Raw genomic sequence first — 18,639 nt, 5'->3', positions numbered from 1 at the left:
TATTGTCATTTAATTTTATTACTGCTTTATTTTGGCCACTTTAGTACTATAATAAATGTTTGCTTAAAAAAGATTGCGTACTAAATATTTTTCCTGAAATCTAAAGAGTTATACAGCCCTTTTAGTAGCTAAAATATAAGTAAAAACATTTCTCCATGTTAAATCTCATCTTTATTTTATTTCAATGAAAGCAAGGTCAAAATTCACTCATAAATGCTAACATAGGTCTTATTTGCTTAAATTTCTCACCAAGCATCATCCACTTTTCCTGAAATGCTCAGGCTGCCCCTAATATAGGTTCCCAGGCCAGGGCAAATGTTCTGTGATGACCATTTGGATCAAGGAAGAGGTTGTGTTTAATAGAGAATATTTCTACAGCCATAGTAAACCTTGACCCAAGAGCAATGGGAAATAGTAGGGACCTTCTCTCTTACCATTGCATGGCCCATCACAACAGATGATTCCATGGACTACAATGGGTTAGTGGGAAGGTAGGCTTATATATTCAGTATGAGAAAGAGAAGACAGAACTTTTCTAAACTGATATGGAAAATCCTAAATCTGGAGCAGCAGAAAGGGAAATGGAGTTTTTATAGCCATTGGGGTTTTGGCTAGGGTAGTAATTTCTTGGGCAATTTCATATGTACCATGTTTCGAAGAGAAAGAAAGACAGGAATTTCAGGTACATGTTGAATAATCTACCTATAAAAGTTTTCTCTCTTGCTCTCTCTAATTGTTAAGTTGATAATTAAACTTGGGTCCACAGGGGATGATCTGGGTTTTTTTTTTTTTCACAATGTATCTCTTAATAGTTTCTGAATAGTTTTCCCTTAATAAGTTTGGAAATTGAAGATTATTTGAAAGAACAACTTGAAATTTGGATTAGAAGTCAGTAAATCTGGAAAATGGAGATTTGCTCAGTGACAAGTCACTGAGGCAGCTATAAAATTAGGATAATTAAGCGAATTCTCCTACTTATAGTATTCATTTCTTAGAGAAAGGAACCTATTTTATTCAGGGAATTTTTATTTATCTAGTATATTCTAATATGTATTTAAAATTAATTTCAGATTCTTTTAGTGACCACTATACTCACTTTGAAAGAGTTGTGAAGGCTCTTCTGATCAATGCTTTAGATGAATCTTTTCTGGGAACATTGTATGGTAAGTTAATACAAATGGAACAATTAAGAGTTTTTTTTCTTTTTCCAATTTTTAAACACCCTACTAATATAATAATATAATACTATGTAATACAATATATACTTAAGCAAAACCAAGAGACCCATTCTTAAGGCCCTCCAATTGTTCCCTCTAGGATCAACTACACCAGAAGCCCATTCACATCAAGAACTTGTTACTGTTTATTATTTGTGATATGTGGAAAGTGCAAAAGAAATATGTCATGTTCCCCTGACCTTAGAGAGTTGACAGTGAATGTGAGGATGTAGGACAGACTCAAAACAGCAGAGTAGTTCAATACCCATGTGTTGTCCCAGCCTCTCTAAGCTCATTGAATTTCACCAAAAGTTATGTGCTGTTTTATGCTTTTGTGCCTTTGCTCATACTGTTTCCTCTTAAAATATAATCCCTTTCTACCCTAGATTTTCCAGGTGAGTATAAAATTGTTTTCACTGTCAAAGCTACTATGACCCACTCAGTATTTTTACTCCCTCATTTGTGCTCTCAGTTCCCTGGTGGTACTGATGTGTATATACTTTTCATACTGTATTGAAAATGTATTTTTGCCTTCCTCTCTTCTAAGAGTACAAGAAGAACCATACTTTGGATATACACTTATCCCTTGCATCTAGCACATCTGGAAGTTAATAAAGATTATAAATATGTTGTATTGAATATCTACCTAATTGCCTAAGTGAGATTTCATTCACAGTTTATTGAGCAAATATTTATTGAGTGCCTAAGGGGCCAGCATTTATCTGAGGGCTGGGGATATGGCAATGACTATGACATACAAGATTCCTGCCCTCATGTTGCTTAAAGTCTAATGGGAGAGACAGACCATGAAACAAATATATAACATAATACAATTTCAACTAGTGATTAGTTCTTGGAAAAAAAAAAAATAACATAGGTTAAAGAGACCCAAGAGTGATAAAGGAAAAGAAAGTATCTGTTAGATTCGTCAAAGAAGGTCTCTCAAGAGGTGACTTTTAAATGAACGAAGTCAGGGGGAAAATAATGCATTGATCTATCTGAGAACACAGTAAGTGCAAAAGACCCTTAGGTAAAAGTAAGTTTGATGTGATAGATGAATGGATAAAGAAGAAGTGGTATATATATCCAACGGAATATTACCCAGCCATAAAAAAAGCATGAAATCTTACCATTTTCAACACATGGATGGATCGAGAGGGTATAATGCTAAGTCAGAGAAAGACAAATACTGTATGATCTCACTTACATGTGGAATTTAAGAAACAAAACAAATGAACAAAGAAAAAAAACAAACAAAACAAATAGACTCTTAACTATAGAGAATAAATGGGCAGTTACCAGAGAGGAAGTTGGTGGGGGGGATGAGTGAAAAGGTGAAGGGGATTAAAAGTACACTTACTGTGATGTGCACTGAGCAATGCATAGAACTGTTGAATTGCTATATTGTACACCTGAAACTAATATAACACTATATGTTAATTTTACTGGGATTAAAAGAACAGAAAAGAATAAGTTTGATGTATTCAGGGAACAATTAGAAGGCCTCTGTGGTTTGTTCCTTTCCCTAATGTTCTGATAGAATCTTTTTTTCTTTACTTAACTATTTTTTTAAAAATTTCAAATGCTTCTAACCAATTAACCAAGTATCTTTCTAAAACTATGGGAAGAAATCCTTAAGTATTCAACTATTTAAATATTGCCTAATAATGTTTCTCAACCTTGGCACTATTGGTATTTGAGGCTGGATAATTCATTGGTGTAGGGGCTTAGACAGACAGACAGATAGATAGATAGATAGATAGATAGATAGATAGATAGATAGATAGATAGATAATTTCCTCAGGGCTAAGTGATTATTTGCTGCTGTTGTTCCCCTGAACAGATGGCACCAGACAAAAATCATATGCACAAGATATGTTGACATCTCTCCATTATTTGGATAACCGCTTTGTTCAGCCTCGTCTAGAGAGTTTAGCTTCTAGAAGTCGTTGGAAGGAGCAATATAAGGTATACAGTTTAATTTGTTTTGAGTCTCTGGTTGGGGGGATGGGAGTGGGAGACCTATCAGGATTTCAGTATCCAGTTATCAAACTGAATATTGACTGAATACTAACTGAATAATCTTCTAAATTATTGGCATTTTTCTTTGTTAATAATCAGCTTGTTGTTTCTCACCTTTTCTAAAGACTGCTGTTGTTTTAATTATTGTAACACTTATTATATGTATCCAGTAGTTAAGTAGTTCTAAATGATGAATAACTTTAGAGCATCCCCAGAGCTTAGCCCATCTATTAAAATGAGGAGATTATCTCACAGAATATTAATCATTGTTTCAGAAAAGAGTTCCATTGCTAAAGAAATTTGAGAAATGGTGGGTTTTAAACTTAATTGGAGGACCTTTCAAGGAACATTAATGTATGAATTTATACTGTAAATCTTCAAGAGGGTGATGTAGAATGCAATACTTTTCAAATTTGTGTTTTCCTATGAGGCTCCTTTTCATGAGCTACATTTTATCACCTCCTAGAATAATTGATTTCCATAACATAATCTGGGAAACACTGGCCTAGGTTGTCTTTGACATCCTTCTCGACCTTAAGGTTTTGTAATTATTGGTAATTAAGATTTTGTAATTCTACCAATTTCAGGGAAGCATCTTTTTACTTTATAAGACTTACTCCATGTTATCTCATAGATTTCTATTTTATGAATCTCTAATAGTAGAGGCTGTCTTATATGTTTTTTAAGGGTTTTTTTTCTTAATCTCCCTACTTCTAATATTCTATCTTCTAATGATTAGCGAGAGGAAAAAAAATGGCAAGGTAACAGAAGTTCAAGTTCCTAACAGTCCTTCTGGCACTTAAATCATTAGCTATTCTACCTCATTTATGTCAGGAGATTTGGTTTCATCCAAGGCCTGTTCAGTCTTGAATTACCTGATAAATTAGCCACAGATGATTTAGGTTTAAGGGACAGTTGTGGGATTACAGAAATAGAAGACTTCAGTTTGGAGGATGGCTGAGTTTAGGGCCACCATATATATCTTTTTGACATTGGGTAGGTTTTTAACCTCTCTAAACTCCACTCTCTTCCTCAGATACAGAAAATATTTACCTACTTTAAAGGGAAATATTTACTTACTTGGAAGGTAAAATACATAGCACGTTCTTAAATATTATTTTCTTTAATAGAAAAATAGCATATATTTATTGATCACTTAACTTTGCCAAGTAATTATGCAATGCAAAGTATCTTATTTGATCTTCAGAGTAACCCCATGAGGAAGACACTATTCTTTCCTGTTTTAGAGTTGAGAAAACTGTGACTCCGAACACAAGGTTACACAGCTAGTAATTAACTAGGCCAATGTTTAAACCTAGAAATCATAAATTCCTAGTATTTATCTGACTCCAAAGCCCACGCCACTATGCCATATTATGCTTAACTATACCATGGCATGTTATGCTGAATTTGGATTATCTGATGTTGAAATAATAACTGAGAGATGCAAGAAAATACTGGCTTAAAAATTTAGAGACATAGATAATTCAATATGATCTTGGTCAGAATTAGCTAAGTTATGCTGCAAAAAATAAATATGACAGGTCAACAATGAAAATCTTAACAGCTTAAACCAACAAAGCTTATTTTTCAGTTATATTATGTCCCATGTAAATCTACAATAGCGTTCTGCATATTGCAGTCACTCAAGAGCCAAGCTGATAGAGCTTTCATCTTGAATGTGCTTCCATATGTACCACAGAAATGAGAAGGGAAAGTGGTTTAGTCACCTATTTACTCTGAATGTCATCCTGTAAGTGACATGTGTCACAAACTGCCATGAAATATGAGAAATATTAAAAGTAGACAAAATACAATGTAGTTATGAATCATACAGTGTTAAAAAGGAAACTATCGGTATACTGAATATTTAATTACTATCAGGCTGATAGAGAATACAAATGTGGATCAGTAACCCTGCTAATATGCTCACTGTTTGTAGTTCAAATATTATGGTAAAACCTAATCTACACTACTAATTATGACAGTAGTATCTAGCACAGGCCTAGAGTGTGAGCAAAAATATGCAACCAGAAGTAATTGCACAGCTTAATAAAGTTTATTTATGAATGCCAAATATTTTCTCAGTTCACTTATTCGTTGCTAATTCAGCTATTAAACTGTCCATATCAGAGTTGGCCCCCTAGCATTCCTAGTTCCAACTTGCTTATTTCATAGTCCTTTAGTAAGTAGCCATAGGATGATCAAATAATTTCTGGAATATTTTGTGGGAAATAGGATATAATTTACACCAAAGAGACTGAATGTGATCTGGTTTTTCTCAGTTTTTGACTAACCGAAATGAATTCATCTTTTTGTTACAGTGTCCTGAATTTTTGCTGCTCTTTTTTTCTATTTTTAACTATTAAACCTCATTTACACTAACTAGAGATGAGAGGAGGGGAAAAAAAAGTAAATTAAAATCTGTGAAGAATACTACCTAATAGTAACTCAAAAGTAGGAAACTAATTTTTTTCTAGTCTGGTTTCTTTTCATTTAACAGCCTAAATTATAAATTCTTTTTTTTTAATTTAAAAATATCTTGTCAAATATCTACTGTGTGCTCTGTGTTTAAAGTAAGAAATAAGAGTGTGTTTTGCTCTTACATCTTACCCCATTATTGTGATTCCAAATATTGGCTTTAATTTGGTTAGGTTCTTTTTATGTTTTATTTTATTGTTGTTTTTTCCAATCTTGGAAAGCTTCATTACATTTTTCAATTGTTTTCAGGAGCGGGTGGAAAATTATTCTAATGTTAGTATCCATTTGAAGAATCCTGAAAACTGTTCCTGCCAGGCCTGTGGATTGCATCGCCACTGCAGATACTCAGTGCATTTATCAGGAAAGTTATACAACACCAGGACTATGGAAACAGATGATTTCATGTCACATGATAAACAGGTATTTTTCCCTCTCATTTTAGTTTTCAGTATTTAGAAATTTTCAATACATAGCTTGCACAAATAACCCTGTTGTTTTTATAAATGGAGAAAGCGCTAGGAGAAGGGAAAAGAGTACAAGGAAAGAGTGTATACATTTTGAATGTGAAAAATATGTCTTGCCTATGTCTATGGCAAATTCACTCCTAATTCAGATACTAAACTTTGTGTAAGTACACATCACCCAAACTGTGGGGAGGGGAGAAGGGTATAGGATGAGGATGCAAAGGCAGATAACTGGGGCAAGGGAAGCAAAAGTCCCCTTTAGGTCCAAAGGAGAATTTAACCCAAGTGGAAAATTTTATGGCAGATAATCTACCAAATTGACAGTTCCCAGATGCCTGTCATCTTAATATGAGAATAGAAAGAAAACGGTGTTTCAACCTAGAGTGTATCAGAATCAAAATCTAGATGATCAACACATACTTAAGGTGCCATTAATTTTGAATGAAAAGACAAAAATGAAGAAAATATTGGAAATATTTGAAGAAAAGTATTTGTAAACAAGCAAACCAGTACAGTGTGAAGAGAGAAGTGCAGGGTGTAGTCTACTTCTATTTATTTTTTAATCTTTATAAAAGTATTACATTTATAAATGCAAAAATATTAATATTGAGAGCTTCCTCTGGTGAGTCTGTATATCCATGAAGGGTGTGTGTGTTTGGGGGCTCTCAGAGTTGCCTCTAAATACTGCCAGTCAGTTATTAAGCTAGAAATAGATTATTAATCTAAATCCTTCTGCTACATTGGGTAGTATGATTCCTCAGTACTAATGGCAGTAATTGACCAGATCTCTCTAAACAATTTGTAAGATTCACTTAGAAAGTTTGCATGGGGATAATGAATTCAGAATTAGTCTTTAATGTATCATTTGACAAGTTACTATGAAAACACATTTCTTTTCTCAACATAGTCTATATGCAAATCTCCCCATTGTTTAAAAACCGATCTATGAATTTTTATGAGTTAAGACACATAGAATCTTTTTTTTTTAAGATTTTATTTATTTATTTGAGAGAGAGAGAGAATGAGAGAGAGAGCACATGAGAAGGGGGAGGGTCAGAGGGAGAAGCAGACTCCCTGCTGAGCAGGGAGCCCTACGCGGGACTCTATCCAGGGACTCCAGGATCATGACCTGAGCCCAAGGCAGTCGCTTAACCAGCTGAGCCACTCAGGCGCCCAAGACACATAGAATCTTAATAAAAGTGATTTAATACTTTAAGGATCATATTCTATTGTATAGGTCAAAAATAGTGCTGTACATTCACAGTCTTTGCTGTCTACAGCTAATCCTGGAAAGGGAAGTGAGTTAGAAAACCATTTCTGGAGTTCTGATATTCCTGTGAAAGAGCAAAGATTCTGTATAAAATAGTTATTCAAATATCTAAAAAATAAAAGAGATCTCACAGAATAAAAGCAAAGAACATTAATACACCAGTCACACAATGGAAAACATCAAAGTTAACAAATATAATAGAAAATTATTATTTTCCATCTAAAGGTATACAATGAAAACCTACCTTAAAATGCCAGTTGATAGCTCTCAAAGTAGCAACGTATTTTTAAATCAAATGATAAAATGCAGTTTTGTCATGGTTGCATTGAAACTAGCAGTTTCATGGACAGTAAGATTCCTAGAGAGAGAAAGATTATGATACATCTTTTTAGAATACTGGATAACTACGTATAGCCAGAATCATAAAACTATACATATTCAGTGCCCATAAGTTTATGCTAGGCAAAGTAATCCAATTAAAGCAGATGGCACAATCATGAAGTTCATTGAAGCATTTACCCTTTTCTGTGAACACTTACTAACAATGGTTTAGGCTTTTAAAATGTGATCACATTTTGGGGAAAAATAGTGTGAGAATATTCTAAAGGTAATTTTGGGTTTATTGATCTACATAAGTGTAAATAGCGGCCAAGAAGATAGGAATTAGAAATGGAAAGAAGTAAACTATAATGTTAAATATTTTCAATGGGTATTTTTGTTTCATACATGTAAAAAAAATTTAAATAAGGATTTTTAAATACCTCTCCTTCCTTCTTGCCCCAACTTAAAAATTTTATACAGATAAATTCCTCAGTTTTGTGGAAATATAAAATACAGTGTGCTGGAAATTTTTTTTAAATTATATTATTCTTCTACTGTACTTTATTCAGAACAGCCATAGGAGACTTCTCCCACACAGTCTACTTTGATGACAGAAATGGAGAGACAGAGGGTACCGCTTGTGGCCACTGCAATATTGTGGTACCTTTTTCACTCAAAGTAAAAAAGGAGGCATCAGCAAGGGAACTGTTGATATGACTGGTCTGATGATAATGTTGAAACGGGAAGGTTCCTGGGAGTAAACAAGCAATGTACAATAATACCTGATTATTTCTAATGATCTGAAAAACAGAAAGGTTTTCATAGAACTTGAACAGAAATCTGAACCTGGTTTTCTTCAACTTTCGAGGATTTTAAGAAAGACTGTAAGATGTCCCAAATACCATCTTCACAAGATGATGCATCAAACTGACTGTTGCTGATCATATGTAACTTTTATTCAGTTTTGCCAATACACTCTTCATTTTATTACTCTTTTTTTGCCAAGATACTCAGATTATTTATTGAACTCATCACCTCTGTGAACCCTTGCAGTGTGGCTTCAGAAAAACAATGCAGTTCTTTGTCAGATTGTCAGATAGAATACAAGTTACATAGATCAATACTGTAACTCTACCACTTGTACTGAACTCATGAAAGCATAACCCATTAGTGAATTTAGGCATAGAGCAAATATATAATTTAACAAGGAGTTTGTCTATTTCCTCAGGTTAATCCAGAGAAGAAGATTGATCATGTTATAATGTTTTTAGTTGTAAGGTTTAGTTTTTAGATTTCCTATTTTAGTTATCAATGTGTGTAACAGTACATATGCAAAACATTCTGAAAGAGGAATGTTCTGGTTGGTTGATTTCACAAGAAGAGTATTCTTTTTTTCTTTTTTAAGATTTTATTTACTTGACAGAGAGAGACACAGAGAGAGAGGGAACACAAGCAGGGGGAGTGGGAGAGGGAGAAGCAGGCTTCCCGCTGAGCAGGGAGCCCGATGCGGGGCTCCATCCCAGGACCCTGAGACAAAGGCAGACGCTTAACGACTGAGCCACCCAGGCGCCCCAAGAAGAGTATTCTTAATCATAGAATCCTGGAAGTCCACATAAACATAGAAATTAAAATTCTCATAGTTTGCTAATAATAAAGTATTAATGTGTTATATCAGAGTGACTAAGGAAACAAACATGACTAAACACAGTTTTTTTTTTTTTTAAATGAGCAATTCTTCTTTTTTTTTTTTTTTTAAGATTTTATTTATTTGCGAGAGAGAGAATGAGAGACAGCATGAGAGGGAGGAGGGTCAGAGGGAGGAGCAGACTCCCTGCTGAGCAGGGAGCCTGATGTGGGACTAGATCCCGGGACTCCAGGATCATGACCTGAGGTGAAGGCAGTCGCTTAACCAACTGAGCCACCCAGGCGCCCAACACAAGGTTATTTTTTACTTGACAATATTTTTTGGAAAAAACTAATTTAATGAAAAACTGCCAATACTGAATATTGGTTATAAGAGTTTGTTTCAGTTTTACATGTGGCTTATAAGTTAGAAAATTATCGTTAATCTAGGCATTTTTAACTCAGTAACTATGTACATACAATTGCTTGCATGCTTTTCTTGCTTCAGGTATGCCCATCCTTCTGTGTTAAAAGCCATTTTTCTCCTCCTTCTCAAACTTGGCTAACTATTTTCTGAAGACTTAGTTCAAGCATCACCTACTCAAGGATTCTTCTCATCTCTGAATTGGGTTAATTGTCCCTCTTCTCTACCTTGATAGCATCTCTTGTCCAGCATTTGACACATTGTTCTGTGATCGTTTGTTTTTCTCCCAAGACTGTAAGCTCCCCTAACACAGGTAGTACATCTTTCACTTATATATCTCCAGTGCTTAGCCCAATACTTGAAACATAGCAGATGCTCAGTTTTTCTTATCTAAGTTATATAATGAGAGAAGGTAAAGGAACCATTGTATAAACATTTTACAAATTAATAATGCATTTATTAGATTTTGCTAATATACAGCCAGAAAGGCTGTATAATCATTAGTATATTTTTTACTTCATATGTCAGATAATAACGTTTATTCCTTGATTTAGGTGTTTACTGTTGGCAGAATTTGTGCTTATCGTACCCGAATTTATCATAAACTGAAACATTTTAAGTTCAAGCTGTACCAGGAATGTTGCTCCATTGCAAAGACAGAAGAAGTTGAAGATGAACAGGTTAAAGAAACAGTGGAAAGAATTTTCAGTCAGTCAAAAGAAAGTGGCTGGATTAAGGAGGTAAGGTGAATATAGAAGAATCATCTCATTCATAGATTCTGGAGCCTAATTATGATCAGCAGAAGGATACAAATGACTAGAGGACAGTGAATTTAAAAGAGAATCTCTCCTTTTCCCCGTCTTTGTATTTTCTCTTCTTCCACCCATTCCTTTCATGCTTATCATTGTCCCACCCTGAATAGGTGCCCTGATGTTCTAAGCATTCCTTCAGCTCATCAGATAAATTGAAATCCTCAATAATACCGTCCTGTAATGAAGGACCTCTGTCCTTTCACTTTTATATATATGGTATTCCTTACATATATATTAAGTCCCTATTTTCTTTGACAAAGTATAGGACTCACCTCTGCTTGTCTGCTTCCTATTCTTTAGAACAGTTCTTGTGACCCGAGAGTGAAGAAGCACCTGGTACCAATCTGAGGAAAGGATCTCGGCTGCCAGTTCTAATACCCCCCACATCCTCTTCTTGAGGACATGGGCTGAGCAGTGAGCACTGTAACTGAAGATCAAGGGGAATGCAGAGGTTTCAGGCCACGGCACTGATTTTGATGCCCCCAAATCCTGTTGATCACTAAGTTTGATATCAGGGATAAAGTGGGGGTTTTGAAGAGTGCACTGGATTCCCGAAGATCTGCTGGCAGCTCATAAGCTCTGGTCTGCTCACAGAGCTTTTAGAATTGTTTATGGTACTTGGAAAGAATGCTAATATGATTGCAATCTTCTAAAACAAGTCTAGTTACGTGAATGTATGAGAGAAAACATAGTAGATTTTCAGGCAACTCAGATCAACAGTATATTTAATCTTTTAAAAAAAAAAAAAAAAAAGCCTGACTTGAGATCTGTTGCCTAGGTTATTTATACCATAAGGAAATTTGTAAAAGAGGAAGATAAAAAAGAAGAGAGCTCAGTGAATAAACTTACAAGCAGAGGGAAAGAAAAAGAGAACAAACAACAGGAACTTGTCAGGACACGTCATGTTCCGCAGAGGTCTCCCAGTCTGGACACTGACATCAGAACTGGTTTCCCTTCTGACAGTTCTCCTCCCACCGCAAGCCCCCACCTGGTGATTTCTCTGCCTCCCCCGCCGCCCCCCCATCTGGAACCTTCCGTAGTCTTTCTCTCATTTTACTCTCCTCAGCTTTTTATCTTTTACTTTGCTTCGACTTCTCTCCCAGTGCTTTCCTCCCTGTCCTCCTCTGTGCTTCTCTATTAGGCTTAGGGAGGAGCCATGACTTATCCAGTAAGTCCCATCTTCATTTTCCATGATGACATGAAATTCTTAGCTGCTTTTATGGGTGCATTTAAGGGTTGCCAACCCTCCAGTGGAGTTGAAAAGCCTATTGGGACACCATTTTTAAAAAAATTGTGTAGAAAAATCACTGCGCATGTACTATACATATTATGTAATAATAGTATAAATGGGGAAGAACGTTAAAAAAAATTTTTTTTTAAAGATTTTATTTATTTGACACAGAGAGAGAGAGCGAGAGAGGGGACACAAGCAGGGGGAGTGGGAGAGGGAGAAGCAGGCTTCCCGCTGAGCAGAGAGCCTGATGTGGGGCTCGATTCCAGGACCCTGGGATCATGACCTGAGCCGAAGGCAGACGCTCAATGACTGAGCCACCCAGGCGCCCCAAGAACGTTAAACTCCTTGCAGAGAAAAACTAAAAGCACTTCCAGATCATGAACCTTAGAAAAAGCTTAACAGGGTTTCTAACAGAAGGGACCTGGAATAAGAAAAAATACTCTTAGGAAGAAAAAAGCCAAGTGTTCTATTATGCTTCAAGAACAACACTTAGTAGTGGACAGTTAAAGTAGTTCAAGATCATGCCAGTCTAGGACAGCATGCACCTTTTTTTCCACTTGCAATACCAAAGAGCTTCATTTTCTTTTTGGGATCCCTCCTGTTTTAAAAATATTTATCTATAAATTTTCTCAAAAGATGTCCTAGAAACTAAAGTTTAGAGCCACTGTAAACCCATATGCAGCTTTCTGTGCTGTGATTAAACTTCAGAATTTATCAAGTGCTCTGACATTTCTCAGCGTCACTCCACCTACCCCTCAGAGAATGTGAGTGTCCTTGTGTGACAGCCTTGCATGTGCTTGTGACACACACCTTCTTCCTTGGTTGCAGGCTCATGGCCATAGCTACCCTAACCCTTCTGAATGCCAGGGCTCAATGCTGCTTGAGTTGCCCTATCTGGGGCCCTTTTTGCTCTTCCTTCCTAATTATTATGTCCAGCCCTTCTTTTACCTCACACAAACTATCTGGCCCTGGCTTTCCTCCCAGCTTGTGTTACACACCTTGCTTTTTCCCTTACTGCCCCTTCCTCCTCCAAGCGTTTTTCTTCCCTTGTCTCAGGATATCTCAGCGTATCTTCCCAAAGACCTGCCAACTAGACTGACTTCATTCTTCTTGTTCCTCCTCCTAACAATTGAGCTAGGATGATCTGTTTTTAACCTAGGATGACATTAAAGGGTAGGAGCTACTTGAGTGTAAGAAAGGAATGAATGATAAGAAAATTATAATAAAACCAAAACCTATAATAAATATAACAAAAGTAATTGTCTCATTCTAAATTTGACTGGAAGAACATACTATCATATGCCACTGGCTAAATTCTAATGAATGTTTCTTGTTAAGAAGAAAGTGAATGTGATGATGGGATTTCCAGAGAAGCTGAAGATAGGGTTGTTGGGATGGGGTGGTGAATACATGAACATCAGGAAGTGAAGAAAGTACGTCAAAAGTATCAAGTCTCAGTTTTACAGTTGTATGTAAATTTTAAATGTATTACATAAAGATTGTTACATAAGAAAGAATTTTAAATAATGATTTGATATCCCCCCCCCTTCCTGAAACTTTTTATGTGGTGTCTTTTTCTTTCTCCCCTTTAAAACTTTTTTTTCTTTTAATTTTTCTTTCGCTCCGTAAACTGATGTTTCTCAAATCATGGCCCTAACTACCTATGTCAGACTCACCTAGAAGTTTGTGGAAAATGTGTAGTTCCTGGCCTCACTGCAGACCTATTGAATGAGAATCCTTGGGGGTGTTAAACACCCAATATTTAACAAATCAGGTGATTCTTAAGCAAATTAAACATTGAGGGCCCTGCTTAAAGGTGCATGTCACTCTAGGTTCCTTCTCAGCCTCCTTATAGCTCTCTGCCTCGGTAAACCCATTCCTTTCTTCACATCTAACTGCTCTTTTTCTGAGCAGAAGACTCCAGACTCCTTCTTTTATGTTCTGACCTCTTTCTCACACTCCCTTTCCACAGTTCCACCTGTTTTAATCAGTAGGTTCATCCTGGCACTTGAAGGGGTTAACGTAATAAGATCCAAACTCTCCAGATTTTTAGGAAAAAAGAATGATGGAACCAGAATCTTTAAATGGATTGAATGACCAGAAATTACAAACTGCCTTCTCTCTGAGTTTCACTTTTCCTTTGGAGGGCTTTTTTTTTTTTTCTTCTTACTAAAGCTGCACCCTGCCTGGTCCCTCCCAACTTTAAGTCTTAGAAATAGCATACTATGATGGTTAAAAGCACGGATTTAAATATTTTCTAGCAGTAGAATCTGGAGGCAAGTTACTTTATTTCTCTAAGTTGTCTCTTCAGTAAAATAGGAATTAAAACAATAATAATAGAGTTTTGATTGTGGAAATTAAATGATCAACACATTTTAAGCATTTAGTATTGGACCTAGCAATTAGTAAGTGATCAATTAATGTTAACTATTATTAGTAATAAAAGCAAGGAGAGATTTCCCTTACTTTTCTTAGTATAGCTGGGACAGATTATAATTTTCCAGAAAAAATTTAATAAGAGAAAAAAGAATATAAAGAAAGATAATATAAAAAGCATAAAAACTATCAAACTTTTAAGGTATAGGTTTCTAATTCTAGAGTACTTTACTTCTGTCTGGTAGAACCTAAGTAGTTGGTCAAAAGAATCCCTAAGTAGTTCAAAGGTTATTTCCCCTCCTGTACTTTTCTTCATTCTTTCCAGAGAAGGTGATCCAGTCACAGATCTTTGAGGGGACAAAAGTTTCATGGCTCTGTCTAGAAGGAAAACACATTCCTCCTATGCTTTTCCATAGGTTCCTATCACCACCAAAGTCAGGGTCATCAGGATCCTCTCTTCCTTTACTAGGAGTGGAACCAGAGTTCATAAGTAAAGAAACCATTAGGTCAGTTAATCTCCTCAACTGAAGTCAGCAGTTGAGTTTCCAAATCACAGTTTCTAAATCATCTGTGAAATTTCCAAATCATCCTGACTCCTCTCTTATCTTGTCCTACCCTGGTCTTGACTCTTCATCTTCACTGGCTGTCACTCGAATTTGGGATCTCATTACCTAACTTATTACAATAGATTCATAACTAAATGCCAAAATATTCTAGAATGGATGTTTTACCATTTTTCTTAAAATACACCCCAGATCATGTCAGTCTCTGCCTTAACACTTTAACAATTTCACATTGCCTGTCACATTATTGCTAAACTCCTTCATCTAGCATTTCATACTTTGACCACAGCCTCTTTGGTTCAGTCTCCTTTCTCTCTATTCCCCTAAACAAACCTCAAATTGTAGTCAAACCTCATACTTTCTTGCCTTTTCACTGTTGTATGGACTGTTGCCCGCCCCTCCCCCCCACCAAATCTTTGCCAACCAAATCCTTTCTCCCATGACAGTTCAAGTGCTTCTCTTCTTTTCTGATCACCTCAACTAACCATGGCTACTCTCCTGAACCTTCATACAGTGTCTATATAGTTCTTTATGGCACTTGTTATTGCTGTATTACCACTGAACTCTGGTCTTCTAGGGACAGGGAAAGCAATTTTTTTTGTACCTAGACAGTCATTAGAAAGTATTCAGTATATGTTATGTGTTCAACAAATTTTTGTTGAATAAGTTATTGAGCTGTTATACTTCCACAAATATAATAGAAAAATTACAATTTATAAGAACATTATGAGATTAATAATAATGTTCAGTTTGATCTCTTTCCAATACTTTATGGGTTAGAAATGCTTATTTGAAATTGTGTCCCTGTTTATAAGAATTTTGTTCATGATTATCCTGAAATGAGAAGTGAACGTGTTCCTGTTTGTGTCTCTAGATTGAAAAGGCCTACCTTATCTTCTTTGTTTTGAGTAAAATAACTAGCTTTTTTATTGTATACACAGAAATATGGTCAACTTCAAGAATATCTAAATTGGGCGGATTACTTTCAAGATGAGAAGTTTGACTGAATTGTAACACATTTCCTTCAGAGAAGATTTTATAAATTCCTGTAAATGTGAAGATCATGAGTCTTGTTTCTCTGTATCATGTGACATATTTAGATATTTTGTGTGTATTTTCATGGCAAATATCTTGTTTAAAACATATGTTCATCTTAATTTCCATGAAATGGCACTCTACAGTCAAATAAAAGTTTTATCTGCTGTACATAGAAAACAGAAGTCTAATAATTTTTAAGTAAGAGTATTTTAAAGTTATAAAACAATGCCTTTATAACAGATGATTATCAAGCAAATGAGCTGTTCGTGTCCTGTCAGCTTAATAGACAAATACTGTATTTTAAAAATGAATTCAGACTAACATCTATGTGTATTTATTATTGAATCCCTGCCCAGATGTGTTTATTATCTTTTCACAGTATTAAATGATCTGCACTGATATATTCTTTGCTACTGTCCTTATTTAGATCAGTGGACCGTGGAAGAAACCGAATGTCTCATTCAGTTCAATCCCCTCATGTCAGAATCAGATTGTAGTTTACCCATTCCAAAGAGGAGAGCTTTTCTCCTTTTCTAAAGTTCCCTTTAGAAATAGATCTCAGGCCTCCAGAGTCTTTCAACCGTCACATTCAGGAATAATTTCGTGATATGTATTTTCATGCTTCACAATGTTCTTTCTATCTTTTATTCAATTTGTCTACATGTTAATGATTAAGATGTATTTTATTTATTTTTATCCAAAACCTTTCCCATATATATATTTATGTTAGGATCTGAAGACCTCAGAGAGACAAATTCAGCCAAAAATAGTTTAAAAGAATACTTTGGCATCTGCATTGCTTTGCACATCTAAATTTTCCCATAATATAATAAAGTGAAATGGTTTCATAGTGACCAAATGGACCCTGTCTATTCTGTATCTTTAATTCTTAAAGGTAGTGTCATAGTAGGATCTATTTTACGGTGCAATTCACCTCAAGTGTTGATTGAACCTGGCTTAAGTTATTATGCGGTTCATGCATGGAGTTCAGTGTATGTGCACACATAAAAAGCTACACTTTATTAAGTCCTTACATAGAGATTACTTAGTATTTTCATCAATTTTCTGAAATTATCCCTATTCTTATTGTAAGCAAAACGAGTGGAAAAAGCTCACAAAAGTGCTGAGAATACTGAGGCTGATGTTTCACGTGAGAAGTACATACCTTTTTGAAAAGTGTGAAATAGAAATTTCAGTCACATATCTCTATTCTTATTTCTCTGTCATATGGAAATAATCCTTAACTGAAATGAAGCCATAGTTGAAAGTTGAAGATGAAGTGACAGTGCCCAAACAGAAGCAAGGCAGAATTGGAGGGAAGGTAATAGTCAAGTTGGAAGGGTGAAGGATCATGAATGACTTGTAAAAAGGAAGACCATGGAAAAGGAAAGCGAATGATTTGTAAAGGATCTCTAATGCCCCTGGAAGCATCACTTCTCATACGTGCGTGACACTACAGACAAGCTTGAGAATGCTGAAGAGCGAGAGTTCCTTCCACCTGGAGTTTTTAAAATTAATTTATGTATTGTTTGAAATACCATGCATTTGATTTGTAAAAATTAAGGCACTAATGAGTAGAGGGACTTAATGATGGCAGCTGACCCAGTTCCTAGGTCAGGCACCTTGTTGGCGTGAAGCATTTTTCCTGTTGGAACAGCATTCTGACTGTTGATCAGGAAATGTAAAAGTAGTTTTGCTGATGTCTGAGGTTACTGCAACCACGCAAACTTCTTCAGTGGGTGTTTGAAGAATACAAGAGGCTTTTAGGCATACGGTAACACCAAAAGAATGGCAGAGAGACAGGCTGTTAGGAAATGAGAATGAGCATAGATTAGGGGGGCCAAAAGCAAGTAGTCCATAAGAAAATGGAAATGTTGAAAAAACTGAATTAACCTTTATAGGTATTATAACATACTGTCTTATTTTGTCATCATCATAATCATCAGTATCATTGATTCAATATAACAATAAAAAATACTTTGTAAACTTAAAATCTCACATGTCTGTGAACTATATAGATCTGGGCATTATTACTGTGGTGTTAGGTGCTTTAGTGTTAGGTAGTCATGTAGAGATGATGAGAGAAATGGACAAGTAAAAGGAAAGTAATGCTTAAAAGAATTCATATGGCTACCCAGAAACTTTAGGGTTAGAGAACAATACCATAAAGAGGGCAGGGGGGGAACGAGGAAAAAATAAATGTTTATTTTATTGGCAGGTGGATGTGATTGACCATGTTTTCTCACTTGTCTGCTCTCATCTTCAGATGGGTAGTTCTATTCACTACTCGTTTCTTGGAGGTATTACAGGACTGGCTTAGACTCTAGCAAGCTGATTAGAGTATAATTGCAGCTTTGCTATATTGAGGCAGCAAGCCCAGTGGTTAAGAGAGCATAGGTTTGACATCAGTGTTGAGGTAGAGTCCTGAGCTGTTACTTGAACTGGAACAAAGAGCTTAATTTCTGTGAGCCTCAGTTTCCTCCTTTCTAAATGAGGTCAGTAATATTTATCTTTCAAGACTGTGGATTGAGGGAGATCTATGTGAAGTGTTGTGCCTGAAACAGTGATTAAATAAACAGTAGCTGATGTGAATGGAAATGAGGATGTAGATGATAATGATTTCAGCTTGAAATTAAATGGCTGTAAAGGACAAATGCATACAAAAGACACTCTAAAAAAGTGACTTACACCACTGAATATAGTATGAAAACTTATTACATTCCTGCTTGACAAGTTTTTAGGTATGTCCCTGTCTAGCATGGAAATCAAAGTCTATATCAGAAAGGAATAGCAG

At 35.6% G+C, this 18,639-nt stretch overlaps 1 protein-coding gene across 3 annotated transcripts in view; it reads left to right on the top strand.

Moving 5' to 3' along the window:
* The window catches only part of CCDC82 (coiled-coil domain containing 82), a 32,877-nt gene extending 16,182 nt beyond the window's left edge, over positions 1 to 16,695 (top strand). For all 3 annotated transcript variants that reach the window (XM_021679066.2, XM_044919150.1, XM_044919151.1), the window contains 5 exons: positions 1,071 to 1,163; positions 3,061 to 3,185; positions 5,970 to 6,140; positions 10,377 to 10,562; positions 15,749 to 16,695. In XM_021679066.2, coding sequence (XP_021534741.1) covers positions 1,071 to 1,163; positions 3,061 to 3,185; positions 5,970 to 6,140; positions 10,377 to 10,562; positions 15,749 to 15,814 — 641 coding nt within the window. In that variant the 3' untranslated portion in view covers positions 15,815 to 16,695. The remainder of the gene's footprint in view (positions 1 to 1,070; positions 1,164 to 3,060; positions 3,186 to 5,969; positions 6,141 to 10,376; positions 10,563 to 15,748) is intronic.
* Positions 16,696 to 18,639: the final 1,944 nt, after the last annotated feature.

Source organism: Neomonachus schauinslandi, chromosome 11, assembly GCF_002201575.2.
Source record: "Neomonachus schauinslandi chromosome 11, ASM220157v2, whole genome shotgun sequence".
NCBI lineage: Eukaryota > Metazoa > Chordata > Mammalia > Carnivora > Phocidae > Neomonachus > Neomonachus schauinslandi.
The sequence above is the reverse complement of the archived record's forward strand: the minus strand, read 5'-3'. Positions and strand labels throughout refer to the sequence as shown.